Here is a 27,449-nt window from a genome sequence, read left to right as displayed (position 1 = left end):
AAGAACAATAAGATGTTTTGTTTTCCTATAAAATTTTGTATCCTAGAAAATTTAACAAAATTTACTATTTATTATCTTCCCATTTACCTTACTTTATCCTAAACCCAAAAATACAAAAACTCCTCCACTCGGACCATTCCAAATCCTTAAGCTCCTTAACCCTCAACATCTACCAATTTTTACTGACACCGTCACAGCTAGCAGCGTCACGGCTAGTAGCCACTCAACTCTATAAATTGTTCACGTTGAGTCTAACATTCTCCATCGTGTTTGCTTATTTAATTTTAAAGAAGACAACCCCTGGAATGAGAGTCTCAATTTATATTTAACAAATAAGACTAATTAGAGTACTTTTTATGTGTATTTTTGCTTTCCAAATGCTCTCCAATTTTTGTGTGGCTCAAATTGAAATATCTAACGTTGTTTTGTTTACTTATGTGACACGATTGTTTATGTAAGGAAATAATTAGTTATTTAGAAGATATATGAAGATTTGATTTCTATTGGTTTATATATAAAAAAGATGAGTTGGACAATTAGAAATATCTCAAGAAGACACTCTAGAAATATATTATCCTCTTGAGATATCCCTATTTAACCATCGACATTTTATCTTACAACCCCAAGTTGAGTTTTCCATTGCAAAACTCTTTTAAGAAAAAACTCTAAAAATCATGTGGCATCGACATATATAAGATTCAATAATGCATTGGAAATGCTCTAAATATTCTTGATGATGATGATCTTTTGATGGTTGAAATGTTGGATAAAAATGTCTTTTATGGTTGAAGTGTTAGATGATGATGATTATTTGATGGTTGAAGTGTTAGATGAAAATGTTTTTGATGGCTGAAGTGTTAGATGATGATGATAATGATGATGTTTTTTATGGTTCAAATGCTAGACGATGATAATTTTTAGATGGTTGAAGTGTTAGATGAAAATGTTTTTAGGGAGAGAAAGTTTTTAGAGAGAAAAAAAGGGAGTTAAGCATGCTTTGGAAGAGAATAAAAGAAATTCATTGATAGTGTGTTTGGTTGCAAGATTCATATCAAAAGTAGAATTTGGTAGAAATCAAGAATCATTTGTCTATTTGGCTACCAAGAATCCTAGGACTCACCCTAAAGATTCCTAATTCCAAAATTTGCTTGGGCCAAAATCAACAAAAAAAAAATTCCTTCTAGATTAATAAGGCCAGCGCTTTGGGGAAAGCTAAATAGTTTCCGGGGTGTGAAGACTTGGTCAAAAATTGGTCAATTTTGTTTGACAATTTTATTTTGTAAATTGTTAGGGGAAAAATAAAAAATCTCCACCTCACCTCATCATCTTCACCAGCGAAGGTCGTCGGCCGGCCAATTTTCCGGCCGGCGACCTTCAAACATTAAAAAATATATATATATATTTCTCTCTCTAAAAACAGACCTAGATCCGTCTGTTAAGAACAGACCAGATCTAGATCCGTTTTGTTCGTGAGGAACAGATCTGTTCCTCATGAACAGACCAGGTCTGTTAACAGACCTAGATCTGGTCTTGAAAAAAAAAAAAAATTAAAGAGAGAGAGGGGAGAGATTTTTTTTTTTAGAGAGAGAGAAGAGAGAATTTTTTTTTTATGTTTGAAGGTAGTCGGCCGGAAAATTGACCGGCCGGGGACCTTCGTCGGTGAAGATGATGAGGTGGCAGAGATAGAAGATGAGATGGAGAGTTTTTTTTTATTTTGAAACATATCCCTCATAAAATATGTTTCCCCCGAAAATTTTCAAAATTTTGCATATGCCATTGGGTTAGTAAAGAAGACTCATTTCAGTTAGGCCTAATTTGTTTGGATTTCAATTGTAACTGGAGACCAAGACTTGAATTTTGACTTCTAGCAGTAATTTTGATCCCACAAAATTTTTATGTATGACCAATCCAACTGATCAGATAGATTTCACCTCCGAACACATTAACGGGTGTATTTGTTTCGTAGGGTTTCCCGAGGATTACAACTTATTTTCCTCTTAATGTCATCTAGTAATATTGAATTCATCCCATTGTACCAATTGAATAGTCATCGACCAATTGAATAGTACTATTGAATTCATCCCATTGTATCGGGGATTACAAACCCCTCTATGGAGACGAGTGTTGTGTTAGTCATCTAGGGTGTAGGTATCAATCTTTATCTCTCTCTCTTTGATGGAAACGAACAGAGTTCGTATATCAAAAGCCAATCAAATGCGTGGAGTATGAATTGAAACGCTAAACCTCTCTCTTATCACTCCAACTAAAGGGAGTATATTGGCCCATTTGTTTCCAATTTAAATTCTGTAACCAAAAAATTTGAAACCATAGATTTCTTTTCTTCATTCACTTGTAAATTTAGATTTACTTTTCATACGTCTTCCATATCTCTTGTTTTCTTATATCCCTTCAAAATGATCCTCTTAGTTAGGGATTATAGGGATATTTTTCTCTATTTTTAGAGTCTTTTCTTGTTATTTTCTTTTTGAAAGTTGATAGACCAAGAAAACCAGCTAGAGTCCAGACTCTTGGTACCCACATACACACCCATACGATTGGGCTTAAGGGCTTATATATCAAAAACATTTATTTTTTAATGTCTTCAACTCTAATTACCAAAAAGAACATTTAATTTTTAATGATTAAATAGAAGTATGGGGAAAATGATTGTTGATTTTAATCAATAAAAAGAATGATTATCAACTGCCCATTCTCCCCAAATTAATATTGCAGAGAACTCTTTCGGTTTTACAAATGCATTGAAAAGCACTTATCCGATACACACAATCTCTGCTTTCTATAACAAAATCAAAACCCTAATTAAAGTTTCAAAAATTGGTGTGCTCCTATGCCCAATGTCCGGATGCTTGAGACTATATGGGATCCGCATATGCGGCTTGGTGTGCTCCGCACATATGTTGGTATCCTTGGGCGAGAGTCTATGACTCAAAGAAGCTTACACTAGATAGATGAATGACTTAATTTGCGTTGTTTCAACAATAAAAAAGAACATTTAATTTTTAATGATTAATTAAGTAGAAGTATGGGGAAAATGATTGTTGATTTTAATCAATAAAAAGAATGATTATCAACTGCCCATTCTCCCCAAATTAATATTGCAGAGAACTCTTTCGGTTTTACAAATGCATTGAAAAGCACTTATCCGATACACACAATCTCTGCTTTCTATAACAAAATCAAAACCCTAATCAAACCCCTAATAAAAAACCCTAATCAAAATTTCAATGATTTAAAAATTGGTGGAGAAAAATCAAGATTACTCAGTGATGGCATTTAATAATTAGGTTCGATTCTGCCTGCGGTTTTCCTCAACTTGTAATCAGAAGAGGGAGCTTGTTATCCTCATCGCAACCCATTCGATTTTCCACCATAAATTCTCAAAATAAAAATGATACTATAGAAGAAATCAAAAATGGAAAAAACCCCCTAATTAGGTAAACAATATGAACCCTAAAAAGTGTGATTGGCAAATTAGTGAGTAAAGAGAAGAGATTGCTCAGTTCAGCGGGGTTGTCGACACGAAAATATTCTCTTGTTGAAAGAAAATACCTGCATTCCGGTCTGTTGAGCTTGAATTTTAGGAGTCATCATCGCAATCTTTTCCAAAACTCATTTTCAAAATCTAATAAAACCCTAACTTTTTACAGATCCATACAGGAAAAAGAAAAAACTCATAAAATTTTAACAAAATAGTTTGAAAAATTGGAGTTACAGATGAAACCCTAACGAGAGACTAAACAAACAAAGGAGGAAGAACAGATGTAGGTTAAAGTTATAAGGAGCAGACTGTGTAAGATGAATAGGGGTAGCCGATTATTTATAGATTTCATTTGGTTATTAGGGTTTACTTGGTAAATTAGGGTTTCAAGTTTTCGGCTGGAAAAGAGTAAACCTTATGGACCCGATGTTTGGGTAGTGGGTAAATTTTATAGGCGCCTCTATAGAATTTGTAGACATGCCATATTTATGGGCATTTCCTACAATTTGTAAATCCACTCTACCCAAGACAAGTCCTGTCAACAAAATTTAACTTAATGTCTTTCAAATGTTTTTTCTTTTCCTTCGCCTGCCAACCCACCTCCTCCGACCACCATTATTTGTCTCTCTTACCACCGACATTTGATTGGGAGGATCTGCTTCGCAAAAAAACGACTGTTGGTTGCGGGATTTAATCCTTATTAGCTTGGTGGATGGAGGTGGTGGGTGGAGCTGGGGAAGAAGGAGATGTTTGTTTTCTTATGAAAAATTTATCTTAGAAAATTTAACAAAATTCACTATTTCTTTTTTAAATTTGTACTCTAGAAAATGATCATCTTCCCGTTCACCTTAGTTTAAGTCGTTGATATTTACAGAGCTGCTTTGGCTCTTTACAGATCCCAAAAGTTAGAATTTTTTCACAATAAAATTTTGATAAGGATCAAACTGAAAAAAGATTATATTGATTATAGAGTAAAAGATATTTATCTCTTTCATTCCAAAACCCACCACCAACACCTTCCACCACTCCAACAATCACCACCACAATTATGAACAATCAACTCTCAATCACCTACCACAAACACTATAATGGAAGAAACTAACAATGAAGAAGTTGCATTAATGGAGGAGTTTGGTGGTCAAGAAGCTTCAAAGAGTTTGATATTGAAGAACTCAACTACAATTCTTTATTGAACTCATATAACAACATTATAAGTGAAGACATAACTTTAGAGGCAAGATAAACTAATTTGTGGTGATTATTTCAAAAAAGAACTCAGATTTCTAGGTCAACATTTTTTCCTCACTTTTATGAACTACCCAAATTTTCGGTCAAATAATACTTAGAACGATGTACATTTTTATGACGATTTTGTCATAAAAAATTCGGTACCAAAAATTTCTCAGAAAACTGCTTGCTTATTTTGCAATTTATATTTTTTTCGAACTTTAAAATTGTTGTACATTTCACTTTATTTAACCGAATCTTAATGGGAATGGAGACAAAAACAGTATAGTCGATGATGAGCATACCGACCCTGAAGATCCAATCGAACCCAATTGTTTAAGCTTTGATTTGTTCCGATTTTCGACACAGACATGGTAAGCTAGTTTGTACTAATTGTTTCTTAATCTTTGATTACATTTGGTCTTACATACTCATTTTTTTTAATGTTTATGTTATGGTTTTTTGGGTCCGGACAAGAAGTTGTTGATTGGTGCATTGAAGTTGGAAAACAACATAAAACTATTTTAGTCAAATGCTCATCTCGCACGAAGAGTTCAAATGGTGGAACAAGTTCATCTAATGTTTGTGATGCGGCTTCCTCTTGAAGTTGGTGGTACGACTTCCTCTAAAGCTGGTGGTGCGGTTTCCTCTAATATTTGTGATGCGCTTTCCTCTTGAAGTAGTTGTCGTTTTTCAGCTCTCTTTCTTAGATTAGATAGTGTTGGTCTCTCTTTCTTTCAACTCGTACTTCTTTGTGTTGTTTTTGTCTGATCAGTAAGACGGGTTTCGGAGTTTCGTTCCTCTGTATAAAGTAATGAAGTGAAAAATTCGATCTATAACATATGAATGAATATAAACTATGAACATCAAATAAATTTTTAACTAGACAGAAAGTTAAAATTTTCGGTGAAAAACAACAAAACCTATAAGTAAAATATGACACACAAAAAAAGATGGATTTTTTGCAGGAACCACCGAATTTTTTCGGCAAGAAACAACAAAAAAAATGGCAACCAAATCTCATCTTCTTCCATGAATTTTAACTAAATTTTTAATCATCCTCAAAATCCTATCAGAGAACCCTAAAACTTAGTAAAAGAAGTCATGAAACCCTAGTTAAAACTAGTAAAATCCTACCTAAAGAGCTAAAGAGAAATCTACTTCCATGAGTATATATGATTCAAGATTTCTAGAGAAAGAAGATAAAAATCATAACATAATCATACTAACTACAAAAAGCAATGAAACCCTAATAGATCAAGATAAATCTATAACAATAAAGATAAACATATGACCATGAAAATCCTTAATCCGTAACAAAATTTCTTTAAAAACTTAAACAAACAAACAAGGAGAGTTAAAAGAACAAGAATCTTGCCTGCCTCTATAGTAGGGGTCTAATTTTAAATACCTAATAAGTTGTGATAAAGTTAAACTATTTGTAAATACTAAAAAGTGTATCTACAAATAGTCAGTTCTATAAATAGCTCTTAGTAGCTCTGTAAATACCAACGGCCTTACTTTATCCTAAACCCGAAAATACAAAAACTCTACATTCGGACCATTCCAAATCCTTAGGCTCCTTAACCCTCAACATCCACTAATTTTTACGAACACTGTCACAGCTAGTAGCGTCACGACAAGCAGCCACTCGACTCTATAGATTATTCACACTGAGTCTAACATTCTCCTTCGTGTTTGCTTATTTAATTTTTTAAAGAAGACAACACCATGGAATGAGAATCTCACTTTATACTTAACAAATAAGACTAATGGAGTACTTTTTTTTATGTAATTTTGCTTTCAAAATGCTCTCCAATTTTTGTGTGTCTTCAATTCAAATATCTAAAGTTGTTTTGTTTACTTACGTGACATGATTGTTTTTCTAAGGAAGTAATTAGTTGGTTTGAAGATATATGAAGATTTGATTTCTATTAGTTTAAATATCAAAAAGATGAGTTGGAAAATTAAAGATATCTCAAAAGGACACTCTTGAAATATATTATCCTCTTGAGATATCTCTACTTAACCATCGACACTTGATCTTACAACTCTAAGTTGAGTTTTCCATTGGAGAACTTTTTTAAGAAAAAACTCTAAAAATCATGTGGCACTCGACATATATAAGATTGAGTATTGCATTTGAGATGCTCTAACTATTCTAGGTGCCAAGTATCAATTAAGTTTCTCTCTCCTAAGTAGCAAAACAGAGATCCTCTAAACTATTTTGCAATGTTTGGCACACGGAAATGGAATGCATGTGAATCACATTCCAAAGTTTTTGTGGGGTCATGCGCCTAAGCCAAAGGATTGGTCCGGCCATGTGCCCGAACCAATTGCTAAGGTCGCCCGGGCGGGAATCCCAATGAATCGGACTCCTTGGCCCACGACATCTGATTCATCCAGATGAGAGTTAATTTCACATTTGGGAATCACAATAAGAGAAGGTTTCTTATTTAATCTTATCTAAAGTTTTAGATAAGCTCTGGTTTCAATTTTTTAGTATTCCTAATTTGATTATGATTCTAAATTTGGAAGTCTCTATAAAAGGACGGATTAAATTCGAAAAAGTGAGAAAAAGTTTTTGAACTATTTTCTAACTACACTGGGATATGAATAAAAAAGAAGCAAATTTTCCAATAAAACTATCTAGTTGATTTAGGAGTTCTGGTCTTCTCCACTAAAGAGGGGTCGAGAACAGTCTTGAATCTGGTTCTAGCTAACCTAAGGAGCCGAGGTTAAGTTGATTGCTCGGGTATCTCAAGTAATGGAGCAGTGTTTGAAGAGCTCTCGGTCTTCAGAGAGGAACAATCAGGTTTGGTTCGATAGAAGCGAATTAAGGTAATTCTAGCTTTAACTATCTTATTATTAGTTTGTACATGTGATCTTGGACTAGTTCGTGTTAGACGTCTCAAATTCTGCTTAAAAATACTAGACTACGACATAACTCAACATCTGTATACATATATGTGTAAGAGAGTATGTGAGAGATCTTAGATGAATAGTCTCACATGGGATAAGTTAATATTAGTATTCTCTTATAGAGCTTATATAAAGGCCTCAAGTATAATAGTTAAGAACTAAGTCAATACTCCTCTTCCTCCTATATTACTTCTATCATGGTACCAAGAGCATTTTGACTCTAAAGAGTCCGATCCTAAGATTTCCGACTAACCGGCGGCGGTAGCTCAGTTTTTAACAGAAGTTCTAAGAATCTTACTTGGACTAAGTTTTTGAGTTTGAGTGTCTCATTAAAGATGCACTTAAAAGATGTGTTTTTTAACAAGAGCTTTAAAAATCTTTTGTGGCACTTCAACTTTTAGAATTTGAGTGTGCCGTTGGAGATGCTCCAAGGTCACAGGTTTGCGCCAGCGACATATTTGTGTCAAAGTTCGCCCAATCTGCATAAAGGTCCTTTTACTGAAAAAAAAAACAATGTGAAGTTCGGACTTGTAATGTGAACTTTGGGCTAACTCGTTTTCTTGCAACAGAAGTGGTTATTTCTCCTCTCTTGAGTAATTTTTACTCCCACATTTTTTTATGGAGGTGGTTGTGGTGGTGGCAGCATGTGGAAGAAGAAGAAAGAAGTTGGGCCTAAAAAACTGTTGTCCCCTATCTTCTATTTAGTTCTCAAACCAATTTACATCACCTCTTTGACTACCGAGCACAACCCTCGAATTGAGCTAGCACATAGAACACAGACTCCCTTGTTGTGGGACACTACAGGGGACAGTAAATTGCTCGTCAACTGCGTCCTTCCTTTTAAACAAAAACTGATCAAATATTGGAACCACGTCCTTTCTTGTTCGTCCCAAGACAGTATAGAAAATAACCTTCTATCTCTCTCTCTTGCTCTCACTCCATGTTAAGTAGTTGTTGTGTTGTTGTTGTATTTACAAGCACTCAAACCCCCTATTTATATATAATATCCACCGACTTAACAAACCCCATAATAGGAACTTTGGTTTCTAAATTTTAGTGCCAATTACAAACCGCCTATATCAACAATTCCAAAACCGCCACAACCCAATTTCAAAACCGCCTCTCACAGAAACAAACTTGTCTCATGAAACAATATGTAAATTTTGGTTTGCAAAATAATATGCTCATGAGCTACTAGATAGGCTAAAATTTTGTAGTCAGACTGCCAATTCTCCAATTTTAGTGCCCAGTGGCTCAAAGACCGAATCAACTTCACTAGGATCAACATCCTCCAATCTTGAAGGTTCCCAATTTGGTTTCTGCAACATAAATTAGAACAAGATTGTAAAGTAAGTTAACCATCTTATCTGTTCGAGCGTCTATCAGGAGAAAGTAAATGATCATATTATCAAGGACTAATCGGTTCATTATTGGCATGCGCGAGCACCACTTAGAATCAGTTAAGCGGACGTGTCCATATTTTATCAATAGATTTTAAGAAGATTTTTTAAAGGATTAAGAGAAACCTGATCCTTGTCCACCAAGACCGCCCGAACACCTTCAGGAAAATCATTTCGAAGAGAGGACCTCAGAGCGATTCGATATTCAACTTTCATCACACCATTTAACTGAATACAACCAAATATTGGATTATACACAAGGACTTCTTAAAGTGGCAGAAAGAATCAAACAAGGTTCGATAAGACGAAACAGCAATCCAGAAATCAACTCACGTCGCACAAATCGTTGTTCGTTTCCACTCGAGCAGCCGAAACTCTAGAGAAATGCTTTTCTGTTAGACATAGAGAAAAAGGGGCACCTTTTCCAAGTCCTAAAAGGGCTTCATTTGCCCATTCTACCACTGCAAAAATAGTATTCAAGATGAAATATGGAATTACCTACATTACCAATGAATATTGAATAAAGAGATATGGTTCAAGAATGTTCTGATTGAAGAATCTACAGCAACCAAACAATTCTACATCAAAAGATAGAGAGTAGTCTTTTGGAAGGTGAACTTAAATTACGACAAGCATACCTTTGGGATCAGTACTCTTCTGATGCTTTTTGAGATCTTCAATTATCTCAGCCACCGACTTATGTGAACCGAAGGACGAAACAATTTGAGGTAAGAGCAACTTTAGCTGAGATTCAGATTCTGGTTTCTTATTGTATTCTGCTAATAGAGCCTTGACATCCTTGTGTGAATCATCCGAGCTGGGTATGTGATAGAAACATATATGGACTATGGTTAAGAAAAAAATCATGTGAAACGGAAGGGATTAAACAATAAACAAACAAAAACAGTACGATGATTATATATATATATATATTATTAAATTAAGATGTTGCTTTGTCTCCTTAGATTCCTATTAGCTTGATTTTCTTAGATTTGGCTTATCCCCACATTTAGTAGCTTCCTTATTTATCCATCTCTTTTCTTCGAGATCTTGAGATACATAATCATGTTTGTTTTAATGATTTGTGTTCTATGTTTTCAACATCTGAACTCTGAAATAAAGAGGTGCCGAACTGCCAATACAATCTCGTGGTCTAAAGGTGAGAATCACACCCCAGATGTGGAGAATGGTGGAGAGATGAGAAAACGCAAGAACTGCACGTAAGCTAGTTTACGAAAGAAGAAATCATGGTTAATGCAAGCTAAAAATAGAGCAAGGGTTCTATCATTCTGAAGAACTTTTCTTACTAAACTTTCCAAAATTAATTTCCATGCTGCATTTCTCTGTCACCGTAATTAAGGGATTATATTTGCTGAGTCAGTCACACAACTATTAGTACCATACTTGCGCCAAACCAACAATAGAGTGAGACACGATAGTAAGGAAGTGATCGAGAAATACAAATTCAATGCAAGAAGTTCCTCCTTGAGTGAAACCAAGCTTTGTGATGGCACATGATGAGTTCCAAGACCCACATAAAGAGCATCAGCGGGAGCTGAAAGCCTTTTTCCAGTCAGTCCAAGATAAGCACCTGCATGTAATATGATGTAAATGTATCAAGCAACAGAATACAAAGAAACACAGAGAAATACAGAAGAATGTAGATACTGATTCTTTGAAGTCATATATAACTATCCAGTTTCCTAGAAAGAGATATTTAACATTTTCCAGAAAGAGATCACCAAAGAGCATTCTTTCGAAACTGTAAATGTAAAGTTTGAGAAGAACTTAGTTTCGGAGTTATTTCTGATGAGTAAAAGCGGATATCCTCCGAAAACAGACTAACAAGATCATGGGGTCCGAAAATTAGGTAAAGCCAATAGGATATGGGAGATTTATAACAATATGATGCATCATAAGATAAATTAAAATTCAAAACCCACACAGGAAGTACAACTCATAATGGAATCCACGCAAACAAAGTTAATATATAATCAAATTCCTAAGGCATACCAACTGATCCGCCACCTGGACTTTGTGCTGCTATGTAAGCAAAGCCAACATCTGGAAACAAGCCAATACCATTTTCTGGCATTGCGAGAACTGTACTCTAAGAAAGAACCAATATATGTGTGGTCAGAGTGTTAATAAACACAAGTAAAATGGGTCCTAATTAGAATTCAAGATATTTTTCTAGGTCTGTGAGGACAGAGGATGATTTTGTGTACCAGTATCTGCATGGAAAGTAATGAGTAATGACTACCTCAGTGACAACGCGATAGCTCCCATGACCAGATAAACCAATCCCAAACCCCATTGTTATTCCATCCATGAAGGAAATGTATGGCACTTTATAATTAAATATTTTGCATATCAGAGAATACTCTGCAGTAAACACCTGCCAGAGAATGCATAACTAGTTAGCTAACAGTTTCTGCGAAAACCATTGAAATCATTTAATGCCCAAGTACAGATGATAATTAAACATGGAACATTTAATAACTCATACACAAGATATTAGCTACCTGAGGCTGAGGTGAGTATAAAAACATTATAAAGTCGGTTTTCTACAGTTATTGTTGACATGTTAAACACCAACTTACACATGTTGAAAGAGCAATATAGTTAGCATTCCAGGAAGCGAACTTAAACAGTAATATAGACGTAGAGGACATAAAAGGATCTATTTTCCTATGATCTAAAAGCGATTTCAAGTTAATATCATACAATGATGTGGTAGCAAATTGGGAGGCTTGGATGATATAAGTTATAACAAGTACTATCAATTATCTTTATTTCTGCCTACCCCTTGTAAATATTTTTTTCATTAATATCTTCATTCAAATTTTCAAAAATAAATAAATAGTTAGTGTTCCTACTTGATGACAATAATCCCCGACTTATCGCCAATAGGGTTCTTTGGGTAGAAAGCAAAATATGAGTTAAAGACAGAAAATGATTGTGTGCTCTTTTAGGTTGTAGACTCAAAAATAGTTTTAATCAATTAAAATATTGTGGCTTTTTGTGGTTTTGGACTTTGTTTATCTGGTTGATCATTGGATTTTGAGAATTCTGTAATTAGCCAGCAGTTTATGGTTCCTTCTGTAGATCACAGAGGGCTATACTCCGTTATGAGCTAAACAATATTAGACCTTTGTTTTTTTGCACCCTGGTTCGTAGGAGAAACTTCAAAGCTAGATTCTCCCACGCAAAGGAAGATCAATTGCTATCAAAAGCATGAAGAAATTCGACAATCATTAGATGGAACGATCTCAAGATCTTCTGCGAGAAGGGGTTAATTGCAGTTCTTCAAATCATAGTAGAAACTAAATCAATCTAGAATAGACAAGATACTGGTCGATAATCACTGGAATAGTCATTTCAAAGAGGTCATCTGGCGAAAAGCACTGCCGGAGACAAAATCCTATTGGACTGATCATGCTATGAGGGATCAGAAGACCACCGCCTTTAAGATTCAAACTTACGTGGTTTGACGTTTGGAATCCACTAGAAGAGAAGATAAGTTGAAGAAGGAACATATGGTAAGGGAACCAGGAAGGTTTATTTTACAAACTAAAAACTCAGGAGTTGAAAGGAAAGATCGATGAGTGGACATGTATAGACGCTAAGACAAAAATCTTGGTGCTCTCATATGAAGAAAGACCTAACAGATTGAATATGAGAGGGTGGGGTACTTAAATTTAAGAAAATGAAGGAGATTAGACGGAGACAACTTAAGAGTCAACTAGATCTATGTAACGTCAAGGAAGTGAAAGAACTTAGCGAAAAATGTATTTCATGTGGTTTGAGGTGGATAAGGAGAGAAGGTCCATTACAACCTCTGTTACGAACTGAAAGTGTCTCAATTAACGAAAAGGAAGCTAGTAACCAAGGCTTTGGGAATGAGAAAATGACGGAAGAGAACATTACTGTTGTAGCATGATCACTATTGAAGATATTAACTTATATGATTTTTATGCTTATTAGCTCTTACAGATAAGCTCTTTCATATATTTACTTCCTTAGTTCCTTTTCAAAAGTTTGAGTGAATATATTGGAGAAGCTATACAAAGAAAAAAAATACTGAATTACTGATCCCACCAATGGGGAGCATGAACAAAAGATGAAACATTCAGTAACCAAGGTGAGCATCAATAACAAAATAATAAAACGGAGGAAAATGAAATACAGAAAACACTCGTCAAGGATTTGGCAATTTGCATGTTATCATTAATGGCTAAATATGATCCTTAAACTGCTACAGTATCATTTTATAATGTATACACGACCCATTCACGGGGAAGAACAGTTACCTCAATAATATCTGATAGTTGCCGTTTAGTTGAAATACTCTTAATATCACCACCTACAAATCGCAAACAATTTTTCACAATGGCTAAATGATCCTTAAAGACAAATAAACCATAATCAACAACAATTGCCAACAAATGCAATACAGTTTGAGCATAAATCATCGTCCATACGAACTTTCTGCACAAGGGTCTTTCTTCGTAATATCCATAACTCTATAATTAGTTACCCAGATCAATCATGAATACTTTTTTTTTTGAATTATCAGCGTGCTTCGAACCCTTGAACTCTAGGGTGGAAGACTAAACCTCTTACCACTCCAACCAAAGGTTGTTGGCCAATCATGAAGACTTACATGCAGTTTCCCTTGGCATAAATACCAACCAAGAATAGGAGTGGGAGACAGAAACAAACATTTACAAACTGAAGAAAATTAAGAGAGCACTAAAATGATTTAAATGTTATAAAATTGAAGATTTCTTCCTTAATTACCTGCTGAAAATGCACGAGGCGAACTACTCTCTATTAAAACACACTTGACCCTTGGATCTGTTTCCCACTCATCAAGATAACTTTTGAACTTTAAATCCATCTCTGCAACACAATAAGTAAGCAACACCTCAGTATAAAAGCAAAATTTAGCACAAGCCAGAACCAGAATAGTCTCATAGGACTAACAGTTTTAACCAACTAAACATTATAGAAAAAGAAAACCCAAATGCAAAGATTAAAAAGAAATTGGGAACTGATATTTGCTAAGTTTGTGGTCATCCAACTCAAAACCAATTAAGCTGCGAGGACCTAGACATCATATTCTTGGTTGCCAGATAGCCCCATGTGGGACTATCTCACAATCTCAAAGTCTTTCATAAATTCAGAAAACGAAAAGAAACCCAGATAATTTACAAACACACACACAAGAATAACAAAGAGAACTCCTAATATTTCAATCACAAAAGATGCAATTTTGATGCTTGCCCAGAGAAAAATAACAACAATATTTTACAGAAATATAATTCTCCCACAAAATATCCATGAATTACGAAATGATATAATATGAAAACTTGTATTAGAATAAAATCTGATAAGATTAACTCAAACTGAAGCAATCAGATGATAAAAAAAAAACCAACCTAGGTTCATGGCGTTGAGAGCTTTGGGACGATCGAGGGTGATAACAGCGACTCCATTAGGGAAAACATTTCCTTTGACGAAATCTGATCCAGCCATTACTGTAAAAGTTCTTTTAGATTGGAACAATGTTTTGGAGGGACGAAAATGAGGAAGAAAAATTAGTTTGGGGGAAGAATTCGTATGTGTGAATGCAGAGAAAAGAGTGGACATGTAAAGATTCTTAGAGAGAGAAAATAGATTTCTCATGATTTTGGTTTGGAGGGAGAGAAGGCAAATAACTTCAATTTGTAGTTGAGTTGCAGGTGAAATTTTGTTTCCACCATCACAACTTTTTAAAAACTATTAATGGGGGTTCCAGGTCTTATTCCAAGGAACTAAAAAAAAGTGGGATACAATGGTACAATCCCAGGTTGGAAGGGTTGATGTAAACTCCAAAACCTCCAGACTCCACAACTTCGAGGTCCTAGGTTCGATTCCCACGCCACCTATAAATATCATGTTTGTTGAGCATCTACAATGTCAATATAGAGACACTATAATTTTTGTTGGTCTCCAATGGAGATCTCTAAAGTGTCTATATTCAATGCACATGTGACATGTCCTTCAGTTCAATAGATAAAAAGTAGTTGAAAAACAAGATTTTCTATTGGTTGAAATTTAAAATTAACATTTAGAGAGTCTCAAGTAGACACTCTCATTTTAGAGTTTCTCTCTCTAGACACTCTATAATAAATGTGTCCACCTCATATTACAGTGTCTAATAAAGTGTTCAATTGGAGATGATTTTTTAACAAAAACTCCAAAAAGTCTATGTGGCACTTTAAGTGTTAGAGTTGAGTGTCCCATTGGAGATGCTCTTAGAGCATCTCCAATGGGACACTATAATAAACACTCTAAAAATCTAGTTGTCAAGTGTCAAATAAAGATTCTCTTTCCTAGTGTCAATATAGAGACACTCTACATTTGTTTGGTCTCCAATGGAGATCTCTAAAATCTCTTACTTAATACACATGTCCTTCAATTCAATAGATAAAAAATAGTTGAAAATCAAAGTTTTCCATTGGTTGGAATTATAAAGTTAACACTTAGAGAGTCTCAAGTAGACACTCTCATTTTAGAATTCTAGACACTCTATAATAAATGTGTCAAACTCATAATAGAGTGTCTAACAAAGTGTTCCATTGCAGATGATTTTTTAACAAAAACTCCAAAAGTCATATGTGGCACTCTAAGTGTTAGAGATTGAGTGTCCCATTGGAGATGCTCTTATATTGTTGGGTTTTTATGAATGTCTTGCAGTGACTAACGTTGACCGTAGTCGATTTAAAAAAAAATCATACAATCCCCCATGGGCGCGCCCTTACAAATGTAGTTTTTTTTATAGGAATCGACTACGCTCTAGTGCTCTACGTTCGTCGTTACAAAACATCGATAAAAGTCTTCAGAGTTTCAAAATTTTAGTAAAAAATATTAGAAAAGTTCTGGAATTCTATAGTCCCGAATTTTCAAACTTAAGAACTTATAAATTTTCAAAATTCTTAAGAAATCTTAGAAATTCATGTCACCCCAAGTGTTAGCCGCTATCGATATTGTCTCCGCTTTAGACACCTCCGACCCAAGCCCACAGGTACGAGGTTTTATTCTTAGCAAAGGTTTAAAGGACCTACCCAAAAGGGCCCGACATTGGCGAAGACACACGATTCGCCTACCCATCAGTGAACGTAGCGACACAGTGGACCTCCCAAATGTATGATTTTGTCCTCACTTAGCCACCACCTACCGTAGTGTGAGGTTTGGTTCCATATGAGTTCTGACACTTATTAAACTTGAACGTTCACCTATAGCTCAAGCTCTGGACATTATCATGAGCTCAACTTTGAAAGTCGAGTAAAAGGTTCCTCAGACGTAACTCACACCATGGTTATTCAAATGGTCGACCACAACTTTTTAGCCTTCCTAACTGAGAGCTCTCAGAAGAACTATGTGGCTTGTCGTGATTCACGCTTCCTATTATCTTGATCCATTGAAGTGCGAATCACGGCAAACCAAATTAGATTTCTGCCTAGAGTCCGCCTGGTTTTTCTTGGTCTCTAGCATTACTCTCTTCTTTGGCCAAAAAATGGTAGGAACCTTTTATTTTTCTTGAAAAGGAACGGTCGAACTTTATTTTTCTTCTAACAAAGAAACAATGAACAATCAAGCACATGTCTTACATACAATTTCAGAGATTTCAATCTAATAAAAGTTCTTTTAGCAGCTACTTGGACTTTCCTTTCTTGGATCTGTTAAAAAAGAGACTCTCCGAGTTATCGAAGGTAAGAAGCAATTCGTCCGATTGAAACTGCCCTATGGTTCTTCTTCAATCTTCTTCTTTGCAAGTTACTTGCCCTGTTTCATCACAATATATATTGTTGCTTTAAAGCTATTTGCAAAAGGGAAAACTATCTAATGACCTCTGATTTAATTGTAATGTTTGAGCCCAAAAATGGCCAGCAAAGACTCACTTATAGGCTCACAGGAAAAGTTACGTCCTGTTTAAATTTGGATTGTGCTCAACCGCCATGGCCAAGTACGACTTAGGCATGTCGTGCCAATCGGCCAACGGGGTTGTGGATAGATACTTCTAACTTGGTTGTCATGGGACACCGCCAAACCGTGACTAGTTTAGTTATCAAGTCTGATGATTTTGGCGACCCTACTCAGTGTTGGCATGCCACTATGTGAACCACTAAAGATATATAAGTATGCTCATATAGTTTAAAGAGTCTAAAGGTGTGTACACCCATCTGTTTCCCTGTCTGTCGGGTTACAGGAGGCTGGTATGTTGTGCGAATAGTCCCACCACGCCTATGGTGGAGACGGTGGAGTTGGGACGATGTCTTAAGTAGGGGCTTTCTCTCTAACAACATCATGGCCTTTTAAGAAAACCCCACACTTTACATGCAGTCAAGTGGAAATATCTGTGTTTCTAGGATGTCGATATGATCCATGGTTAAGTAGATCTAGTCGAGGAAACCATTTGTTCTGGTTTAAACAGAGAGATCTGGCGAAAGAAATCTCTTGCTTGGCTTAACCGCAGCAATCTAGTGGAGGAAATATATTGTTAGGCTTAATTGAAGAAAATTATTGTTTGCCACAAATCAATAAAAGGATTGAAATATGTACTAACCAGTACTGATTAAGGAACATAACAGAATCTGTTGCCACTTTTTTCCCATCATCATTTCGGTTCCAGTGATACAATGCATGTGTTCTGTTTTTTATCTCCAATGTAGAATGCCCATAACTGGCTTCCCTGAATGCAGAATAATCCGGTTGTGGGTCTCGGAACCTGCACAATAAACAAAACAATCACAAGATTAGAGTATAAAGTTGGAAATATAAGGGTCGTTTTATGCAAGCAATAAATAGTAATCTTACCATGAGAACACGACCTAACTGAAATAGAAAAACAGGAGGGAATACGCGGTGTTTCTTTTCCAGATTCAGATCTGAAACCTGACTCGAATCAGATTCCGGAATATTTGTTCTCTTTTATCTTATTCGTGTGCCTGACTCATTTGAATGACTGACTCGAGCTTTTTTGACCATTTGAGTCGGACATAATAAACGTCACAATTAAGAGTCTGCTATCAGAAATAACTTGAAATGGCTATTGTGCCCCTAACAGAAACAAGTCCGACTTAGACAACTCAGACTCAAACAAGACAAACTCAGCCAAGTCAAGTTTAGACAGTTAAATTACAAACACCACTAACCTCCCAGCAAGACCTTCTTGATTGCCTCCATCACCAACCGTTATGTATACTGGTGCTGATTTATCAGGAACTGGATAAGGATCACCACTTGAAACATTGTAGTGGATATTCGAGATACGATACTGAAAAACAACAACATTTTTCCAGATGATTACAAAAGTTAGTTAACAGAACAAGATATTAGATTCTTATTTAACAAAACCGTTCATTTCGAACAAAAATTAGTTATCATATTATTCATTGAACCATTAGTTAATTTAAGTTTGCTTATTTGCATCTGCAATTCTCTTATGCAAATAGAATATGAAGCTTCTTACCGATCTTTCGTAAGCATGGACATGCCCAGAGAATATGAGATCAACTTTGTATTGGACAAACCAGCTTTCAAAGGCGGAACGCATGCTTTCACCCTCCATAAAGTGCGCTGAGTTACTGTTGTAGATAGGGCAATGCATCAAAACAATCAACCAAGGTGTCTTTTCTCTATCTACTCTTGTGAGCTCTTCCCTCAGCCATTTCCATTGGGGTGTGTACTTCACTGATGAAATGTTCCAGATATCGTAATGTTAGTAAGAGAAAAAGCAATCACTTTAGAAGAACATCTGTAAGAATTTCCCAGAAACCTAATAACCATAAGCAGCTCGGAGAAACGGAATGAGAAATTACCGAAAGGAGAATAGCTGGATAGCACGATAATATGAGCAGAAGCACGTCTGATTGCATACCAAAGAGGATTACTGCTCTTAGAGGCTAAGAAAGGTGTTGAATGTCTGTGCAGATACGATTTGAAAGGAATAACTTCGTCCTAGATAGATCAAACAATAAGGTCAAATATTAAATAGGTCAAATATTAAATAGTTCATATTAAATAGTTCATATCTTCCAATTTAGAAATGAAATTGTTAAATTGAAGCCAAATAACAAAAAATAAGAGTAATATATTACCATCTTAGGCATGTACTCTATTTCATGGTTCCCAACCGACCACATCCACGGCTGATATGCAGTGCTCTGCTCTACAAAGCGGGCCCACGAATCCCATCGGATACCAACATCATTATACTGATATCTATCAGCATAAGATAGATCTCCGACAAATAATACTGCTTGTCCTCCACTCTGCATGTAATGCTCGAGTGTGGAAAGAGAATTGTATGTTTGACCCAAATCACCTAAAAATATGAACAAACTGTTTTAGAGAATTATCCAATCTAAGTCAAATAGATAAAAAAAAATTGAATATATATAATAAACTTGAAACGATAAGTCCTAAGCTTTGTTAGTCTCATTTACTATCACCATTTCTCCTTTTATCTTGTTTTAGTTTCTCTATATTTCAAGGTTTCAGTCTTAAAATCTGACTTCAACTAGTTTCATATTCTCGTCGGACACTTGTGTCCAACACTTGGATTCACTTTGGCGCGTAAAATGTGAAGTTATAAATGTACAACTTGTGTGTATTTGCAGTAAGCAGGACCATCAAAAATACAACTTCAGTTTAATGCCTGTGTATAGCAAATGTACCAGTACGTGGGTACTCGCTTTGTCCTCGATTTAAAACAAAAGGTAAACTTACCGATAATACCAAAAGTGTATGGAGCATCAGGACCAATCTCTGGAGGTGTTTGGAACCAGAACTCCCTAGCTGAATCACCCATTCCAATCTTGTAGTAGTATTTGGTATCATACTGGGGAATAAAAATCAGTTGTTTATGTCATTTTCATCATATGGATATATATGTTCTTATACAATTGAAGAATGAAACAATAATGCAAATTGGGTATTAGAACTCTAAACCTTAAATTAGTTTGTTCCTCTAAGTAGAGATGGTAAGTTTGGAGTTATTCCATTGACCTAGGTGTTCTTATACTACTATTGAAAGTTAACTCGTTCAAGAAAGCCGATCATCATAAGAAGAGGGTTGTTCAGTTCATTAGATAATTACCTCAAGGTCATCAACAAGGCAATGATGAATATAGCCAGATTTGTACTTATAAAATGTGTAGTTTGTCATAGACCCCTTCGCACTAAATTCATATCGTTCTTTCATTTTACCGTATTGTACTTCACTGGGGCCAGGCTCATCTGGTGTCACCCATGAAATAATCATACCCTTCCCATCATAATCACCTTGAGTTATATGCACCTATGACATCAAGAATAGTCAGCTGAAATAATAGTGCCTCGTGAAGTTTCAAGCGAAACAAGCATAAACATGGAAATAGATTATTTCTGTCCAATGTCCTTAAAAAAGGATAAGAACTGTTAAGTTTGTGGTCATCCAACTCAAAACCAATTGGCAATCAGTGGAGAGGACCTAGACATTATATTCTTGGTTGCTAGATGGCCATTCTCCCATGTGGGACTATTCTCACAAGAACCTTTAGGAAAATATATGACTTCAAATATAGGATCAAAATCAGCTAGTCATAAGCCATAATAGGATATATGAGCTAATGCACACTACTTGAACAGGATTGCCATGTAGTAGAGCCAGGGCCAGGTCCTGGCCTGATCCATGAGCTAGACAGGTGACTCCTAAGTCACTCGGCCGCATATATTTTTTGATTATATGCTTATATGTTAGCATAAATATGATATTGCTTATGAATATATATATAAGTAGCAACTAATGAGACACTTGAGTAAGTTACGTGGGTCATAGTTACCAGAAACGGGATACGCTCCGGTACGAATACGGGGTACGGATACGGGGTACGCTAATTAGACGTTTCCGATTCGCTAGGGGGTATAATTATTCGCAAAAATTTATGCAATATATATATATATATATATATATATATATATATATATAACTTAAAACCGATGAAAGCAATATTCACACTTTGTAAACCCTAAATGTAGTAATGACTGCAGAACCTAAAGTCAAAGCAATATTCACACTTTGTAAACCCTAAATATCATGTTTTCATCTTTTTTTCTTCTTGCAAATGGGTACGCCAGATTTAGCGATCTGATTCGCGTACCCACTCTAAAAGGGTACGATCAAACAAGATCGGAGTTCGCTCTCCAAATGACCGAATCTGGTAACTATGACGTGGGTAATGAGACGAAGATCCAACGATCAAAGCCACGATTTTAATAAATCTATCATTAGTTTCTTCAAGTGGATGTGTATAAAAACAAGAGAAAATGTAAAAAAGAGATGTCTTTGTCTATAAAATGAGAAAGAATTTACTTGTTGTGGTGCATTATGGCCCCTTGGTATTGCAAATACTTCATTGTCAAGAGGAATATCAGTAGAAGGCCATACAGTACGAACAAACGAACTCGTTAATCCTCCACTTCCATAATCCACATAGCTCAATAGAATTGAACATATAGTTATGATTCTAAACATAACTTCAGGTTTATACCCCTGAAACAATCAAAATCTAGTTTTTAGCAAAAGTATTGTATCAAAACCTAATCCATTCATTCAATTAACAACACAAATTCCAAATCAAACAACACAATATAAATATGGAACATTATGGAGTCAGATTTTCTTCTAGCAACAGTGATTCAAGTCAGATTCTCTACCCAAATCAAACAAAACCCACTCCAATTACTTTCTTGAATTTATAATAAATCAACTTCATACTCAAATAACTCAAGAACTAAAATCAGGAATAGGACAAATCTGGGTAGACCCAAAACTTAAAATTACATAATTGTTATGAATGTGTGATATTCATCTATAAGACTAAACATAATCTATAGTGAGAATTCAAATATCCACAAGAGAGAGAGAGAGAGAGAGTACCAGAGAAGTGGTGGGAAATGGGGGTTTGGAAAGAAAGGAGGAGGAAGATGAGACTGAAAATGGTAATGGGGAGATGGAGTAATTTAGAAGGAAAAGGAAAAATGGAGGTTATGATAGATCATAGATGGGGTGGTAAGAGTAAGGTAGCAAGGAATGATGGAACAAGATAGCTACTTTGTTTTTGTCCACTTGTTCTGTCTCTGTCTGGATATGAATGTTTTAACATTTATACTACCTTCGAACCAATTGGAGTATTTGTTTTTCTTTTTTATAATATTTGTTTATTTATTACTTGTTAGCTAATTAGAATTAGTCATTAGGAAAAGTTAGTTAAAATAGCTATTTTAGTGGGTGTATTTTAGGAGTTATTTTAGTTAGTGTCAGTTTACATATTCTTTAGGGGTTTGTTAGGCTTGTGTGTACAATTTTGCACATGCTCAAGTGAGATCTACACTTGCAACAAAAAAAAAAAGTGAGATCTACAAATAAAATCATAAATAACTATAAGTTGTGTGAGCCATTACCATGTAGTATGCTTTCTCTCCAATGATAACAAAAAACATTATCATTATACTTTTTGTAATAACTACAAAACCACTTAAAAAAAAGAAGTAATAACTACAAAAGGATTGAGAGTTCAACAAAAAAATACAAAAGGATTGAATCAATTTCAACAAAAAAAAAAAGGCCAATACATATTTATAAGATCTTAAGATATCAATTTTCTAATTTCAATAATATGTAATGTTGAAGAGAACAATCATCATTACAAACTTGACACTTAAGTCTAAAAATGTAGGTGAGTAATTATTATTTAGGATAATTTAATTTTAACCCCTAATGATTACCAACTCACAGAAATGGCTCCCCAAAGATGACTAACTTCTAGTTCGGTCATTTTTTTCATTTTTCTCCTAGTCAATTTTAACGGTTAGAATAATTTTTAGTTCATTACCTTTCATTTTATAAAACATCCCTTCGTATCATTTTCTTTATTTCTTCATCGTAAATACGGTTGTTGGCGGCAACTCGCCGACAAACTTCCTTTTTCTTCTTCTTCTATCACCAAACAACCACCACACCATCATGGAACCAACTAGTGAAACTAGACTAGTTGGAGACTTCGTGTATTACGCAGTAGCTTTAAGTAAAATCGAGACTAAGAGAGACTGGTAATGATACTTGTCGGGACAGTGGAGTGAATGAGAGAAAAGAGAGGAGAAAGTTATGAAAGAGAAAGAAGATGAATAAAAGATAAACAAGAAAAGATATGATGGTATGGTGGTTGTTTGGTGGTGGAAGGGGAAGATGAAGAATAATGAGAAGAAAAAAATTCAAGTGAGGGGGTCATCGGAGAGCTACCGGATGACCGTCGCCGACGACCTCATTTTGCGGTGAAGATAAAGAAAAAGACAAGAAAGAATGTTTTCAAGAATGAAGGCTAAAGAAGTAAAAAAATATGTTGACCGACAAAAAATGCAAATGGGAACCAAAGTAAAATTGGTTTCCTTATAGGGTCCATTTTGTTGAGTTGGTCGTCTCTAGGGGCCAAAATGAAATTATCCATCTTGGCTAACGCCGTAACATTCTTGAAATTCTTTCCTGTAGATTAACAACCTAAACTCATTCAGTAATCGTAACTGATTGTTGACACTGATACCCTTCTGTTTTGAGTCAATTTACATGAAAATGATTTTATGTCAGTCGTCGGATGTAATCTATATTAAACTCCAAAAAAAATAGACGGTCAGACTTATCCAAAATAACCGACTGACCTGTTTTTGTATAGATTATGATTATTATTTTGGAAAGTGACCACGAAAGTCATTATAATGACATTTGATACATCAAAGATTTGATAAACATGATAACTGCCAAATTAAACCTTGAAATAACCGAGCCTAAAGCCCAACTAAACTTCTAGCAGAAAACCCAACGAAGTAAACGGCATAAAGTCTATCTAACAACATTATTTATACCTTTAGTAACTTAAACTCAATTAGCCATAAATTCCACTTTTTTTTTTTTTTTTTGGTGAAGTGAATTCCACCTTTCTTTGGTAATTGAACCTCCAACCTTTGATTATTCCTTATTATTGGTGGATATCTATCATTTTCTTTTTGTGGCAGAGGGTATCTATCATGATATCATCAATAATTGAAACCCATATAAGTTGATTGAGCCAAACGAAAAATCTAGTAACAAAAATGGTCATAATACTTCATAATATTACGGTATGAACCAATTGTAGGGCACAAATATTTCCGATTCTCTTTCACTGTAACCCTCCAACTACATTATGGTTTGTATTCCCCGCCAACTAACTAAAACAAAATCCCTCATCTCTTCCCGCCATTACCATTCTCATTTAAACTTCAAACTAATCCCTCAAAATCTAACATTCCTTCCTCAATTCAACTATTCATTATTTCAACAAAAACAACAGGAAAGATCTCAATTAGAGTCTCAATTCATCTCTATTCTCAATACCTGCAAAAATCTTCATCAAATCAAACAAGTTCATGCAAGAATCTATCGTAAAGGGCTTGATCAATGCTCTTTTGTTATTACTAAGCTTATTAGGATGCTTACAGAGATCAAAACCCCCATGGATTCTTACCCTCGTCGTCTTTTTGATCAAGTTGAATACCCAAATTCTTTTCTGTGGACAGCTCTGATTAGAGGGTATTCAGTACTTGGTCCTTTTCGTGAATCAGTCATCTTGTATAATTGGATGAGACTGGAAGGTATTCGTCCGATTTCTTTTACATTCTCTGCCCTTTTTAAGGCTTGTGGATCTGCCCTAGATGCCGAATTGGGTAAACAGATTCATGCTCAAGTTATTTGTATTGGTGGGTTTGGATCTGATTTATATGTTGGTAATACATTGATACATATGTATGTTGAATGTGGATTTGTTGAATGTGGTCGGAAAGTGTTTGATGAAATGTCTGAAAGAGATGTGATTTCTTGGACTTCTTTGATTGTTGCGTATGCCAAGAAAGGTGATATGGAAGCGGCAGCTGAATTGTTTGACGGGTTACCTGAAAAAGATATGGTCGCTTGGACGGCTATGGTAACGGGTTATGCTCAAAATGCAAAACCTAAAGAGGCTTTGAGATTGTTCGAAAAGATGAAAGATTGTGGTGTGGAAACCGATGAGGTCACGTTGGTAGGTGTTATTTCTGCTTGTGCTCAATTGGGTGCTACAAAGTACGCTAATTGGATTCGAAATGTTGCTGATAAATCTGGTCTTAGTCCTGCGACAAATGTGGTTGTTGGTTCTGCTTTGATTGATATGTACTCGAAATGTGGGAGTGTTGATGAAGCATATCGAATTTTTGAGGTGATGAAGGTTCGAAATGTATTTTCTTATAGTGCCATGATTGTTGGGTTTGCAATGCACGGGCGTGCTCATGCAGCAATGAAATTGTTTTATGAGATGTTAGAAACGAAAACAAAGCCAAACAGGGTCACTTTTATTGGGGTTCTTACTGCGTGTAGCCATGGTGGAATGGTTGAACAAGGTAAGCGGATATTTTCAAGAATGGAGGAAGATTATGGAGTTAAACCATTGGCAGATCATTATGCATGTATGGTAGATATTCTTGGAAGGGCCGGGCACTTAGAAGAAGCACTCGAGGTTGCGGAAACAATGCCTGTTGAGTCTCATGGAGGTGTTTGGGGAGCATTACTTGGAGCTTGTCGAATCCATGGAAATCCTGATATTGCAGAGATTGCTGCGAATCATCTGTTTGAACTTGAACCTAATGGAATTGGGAACTTTATCTTGCTTTCTAATATCTATGCTCTAGCGGGTAGGTGGGATGATGTTTCAAAAGTGAGGAAGATGATGAGAAAAAAAGGTTTAAGAAAGAACCCTGGTTGTAGTTGGGTTGAAGCAAAAGATGGCTTGATTCATGAGTTCTTTGCAGGTGACATGAGCCACCCGAAATCCTTCGAAATAAAGAAGGAATTGGAGAAGCTTTTGGATACATTAAAGCGTGATGGATATAAACCGATTTTGAGTTCAGTTGTCTATGATATTAGCGATGATGAGAAAGAACGAATTCTTAAAACTCATAGCGAGAAGTTGGCTTTAGTGTTTAGTCTGCTGACTAGTAGTGATGGAAGTGCCATTAGAATAGTGAAGAATCTTAGAATGTGTGAGGATTGTCATAGTGTGATGCGTGGTGCATCACGAGTAACAAAGAGAGAGATTGTTGTGAGAGATAATATGAGATTCCACCATTTCCAAGATGGGTTTTGCTCTTGTGGTGATTTCTGGTGATTGTGATTGGAGATGAAACCTGAGCTATTAGAATCGTTGTTCATCTCAAGTTCAACGAAGAAGGGAACCTGCTCAATTCTAGTTTACCATTTCAAAGATGCGCGTAATTCAGTCATGAATAAAGTCAACAATTTTGCTACTTTGGTGCATTCCGAAACTGGTTTTGAGCAGGGAGGATGAGTGATTGAGATCAAGAATCAATAAAAAAATCACTTGCTTTTGTTGTTACAGGCAATTGTCTTGTTTCAGTCCGGGAAAAATCAATAGTGCGTCCCAACTTGCAGCGGCGAAAGAAAGCCAAGGATTGCTCTGTTCTGCCATATTCAAGATACTAGTAAAATGTTTTTTCATTTGTTCATGGATTTGCAGGTTAACTCACATAACACTGATGAATCATTTGATCACTTCAAGTTATTTTACCTGTTCAAGGTAAATAAAAACAGCAAACAAGATTTATATTCTTGTTATACTGAAATTCTGTATGTGCTTGATCAATCTTGGTTCATTATAAATTTTAACCAGTCTGCTATATTTAGTGGTAGAGCAAACTCAAGAGAGGGGCACTTCTCATTTTGGGACCCTCTCTTGGGTTCCTAACTCTAGGAGAGGGGACTTCAACAAAAAAAAAGAAACTCTAGGAGAGGCTGCTGTCAATTTGTTTTGTTTGTGTATGATGTGTGTCTGAGATTTTAGTTCTGGACTTCAACTATGAGATTTTATCTCCAAATTAAAATTTTGAGTTTCACAACAAACATGGAGTATTAAATGTTCTTTTCTCCAAGACTTGATTTATTTATTGATTGATTTATGTGTTCTTTCAACAAAAAAAAAAGATTGATTTATGTGTTTATTTTTACCATTTATCTGGCTTGGTATTCCTTATCAAGTATGTAAGAAAGAGAAACAAAAAGAGTGGGGTGAGGGGATGCGACCCAAACTAGCAGTTGGGTTTACTCTTAGGATGATCGTTCTTTACCTTAAAGTTACCACACTTGTTATATCGAATTCTAAGACAGAATAGAGGACGCCTCACCTGTTGAGTTTCATAAAGACAGAATAATCAGGAATAGTTACAAGTTTTCTTCCTCGCTTGTTGAGTTTCATAAAGACGGAATAATCAGGAATAGTTAGAATATTTCT

At 35.4% G+C, this 27,449-nt stretch overlaps 3 protein-coding genes and 4 non-coding genes across 9 annotated transcripts; 1 reads left to right on the top strand and 6 right to left on the bottom strand.

Annotated features, from left to right (window-relative positions):
* Positions 1-2,650: 2,650 nt before the first annotated feature.
* Positions 2,651-2,797, bottom strand: LOC147539011 (small nucleolar RNA snoR135). Its single transcript, XR_015226852.1, has one exon. It is a non-coding gene; the product is annotated as a small nucleolar RNA snoR135 (small nucleolar RNA).
* Positions 2,798-3,039: 242 nt separating this feature from the next.
* LOC147539010 (small nucleolar RNA snoR135) lies at positions 3,040-3,186 on the bottom strand. The gene has a single exon (XR_015226850.1). It is a non-coding gene; the product is annotated as a small nucleolar RNA snoR135 (small nucleolar RNA).
* A 91-nt stretch (positions 3,187-3,277) lies between these two features.
* On the bottom strand, positions 3,278-3,377 carry LOC147539009 (small nucleolar RNA R30/Z108). The gene has a single exon (XR_015226863.1). It is a non-coding gene; the product is annotated as a small nucleolar RNA R30/Z108 (small nucleolar RNA).
* Positions 3,378-3,511: 134 nt separating this feature from the next.
* On the bottom strand, positions 3,512-3,619 carry LOC147539008 (small nucleolar RNA Z107/R87). Its single transcript, XR_015226866.1, has one exon. It is a non-coding gene; the product is annotated as a small nucleolar RNA Z107/R87 (small nucleolar RNA).
* Positions 3,620-8,618: 4,999 nt separating this feature from the next.
* Positions 8,619-14,989, bottom strand: LOC147539007 (3-hydroxyisobutyryl-CoA hydrolase-like protein 3, mitochondrial). The gene is made up of 10 exons (XM_086639558.1): positions 14,493-14,989; positions 13,852-13,953; positions 13,362-13,414; positions 11,312-11,446; positions 11,062-11,158; positions 10,510-10,639; positions 9,687-9,865; positions 9,382-9,509; positions 9,175-9,276; positions 8,619-8,967 (listed from the first exon to the last, which is right to left on the bottom strand). Exons 1-10 carry the CDS (start codon positions 14,737-14,739, stop codon positions 8,866-8,868), a joined length of 1,275 nt encoding a protein of 424 aa, XP_086495684.1. The 5' UTR covers positions 14,740-14,989; the 3' UTR covers positions 8,619-8,865.
* Positions 14,990-16,624: 1,635 nt separating this feature from the next.
* Positions 16,625-22,319, bottom strand: LOC147539006 (bifunctional purple acid phosphatase 26-like). 3 transcript variants are annotated; one of them, XM_086639557.1, is made up of 11 exons: positions 22,019-22,257; positions 21,305-21,631; positions 20,628-20,936; positions 20,198-20,514; positions 19,828-19,939; positions 19,197-19,423; positions 18,918-19,056; positions 18,569-18,789; positions 18,252-18,373; positions 17,663-17,824; positions 16,625-16,881 (listed from the first exon to the last, which is right to left on the bottom strand). In XM_086639557.1, the coding sequence occupies exons 4-11, from the start codon at positions 20,360-20,362 to the stop codon at positions 16,800-16,802; spliced, it is 1,230 nt and encodes a 409-aa protein (XP_086495683.1). In that variant the 5' UTR covers positions 20,363-20,514; positions 20,628-20,936; positions 21,305-21,631; positions 22,019-22,257; the 3' UTR covers positions 16,625-16,799. The 3 variants fall into 3 exon arrangements, 2 of the variants coding, with proteins under 2 accessions (XP_086495683.1, XP_086495681.1); XR_015224978.1 differs by lacking the exon at positions 20,628-20,936 and having other exon boundaries at positions 16,625-17,340; positions 17,409-17,824; positions 20,198-20,398; positions 21,452-21,631; positions 22,019-22,275; XM_086639555.1 differs by lacking the exon at positions 20,628-20,936 and having other exon boundaries at positions 20,198-20,398; positions 21,452-21,631; positions 22,019-22,319.
* Positions 22,320-24,146: 1,827 nt separating this feature from the next.
* On the top strand, positions 24,147-27,061 carry LOC147539005 (Pentatricopeptide repeat (PPR) superfamily protein). The gene has a single exon (XM_086643927.1). It carries the CDS (start codon positions 24,318-24,320, stop codon positions 26,307-26,309), a length of 1,992 nt encoding a protein of 663 aa, XP_086500053.1. The 5' UTR covers positions 24,147-24,317; the 3' UTR covers positions 26,310-27,061.
* Positions 27,062-27,449: the final 388 nt, after the last annotated feature.

The sequence above is a fragment of the Eschscholzia californica genome, unplaced genomic scaffold (genome assembly GCF_041429995.1).
Source record: "Eschscholzia californica isolate CP2 unplaced genomic scaffold, dmEscCali1.0.p SCAF_5, whole genome shotgun sequence".
Lineage (NCBI taxonomy): Eukaryota > Viridiplantae > Streptophyta > Magnoliopsida > Ranunculales > Papaveraceae > Eschscholzia > Eschscholzia californica.
The sequence above is the reverse complement of the archived record's forward strand: the minus strand, read 5'-3'. Positions and strand labels throughout refer to the sequence as shown.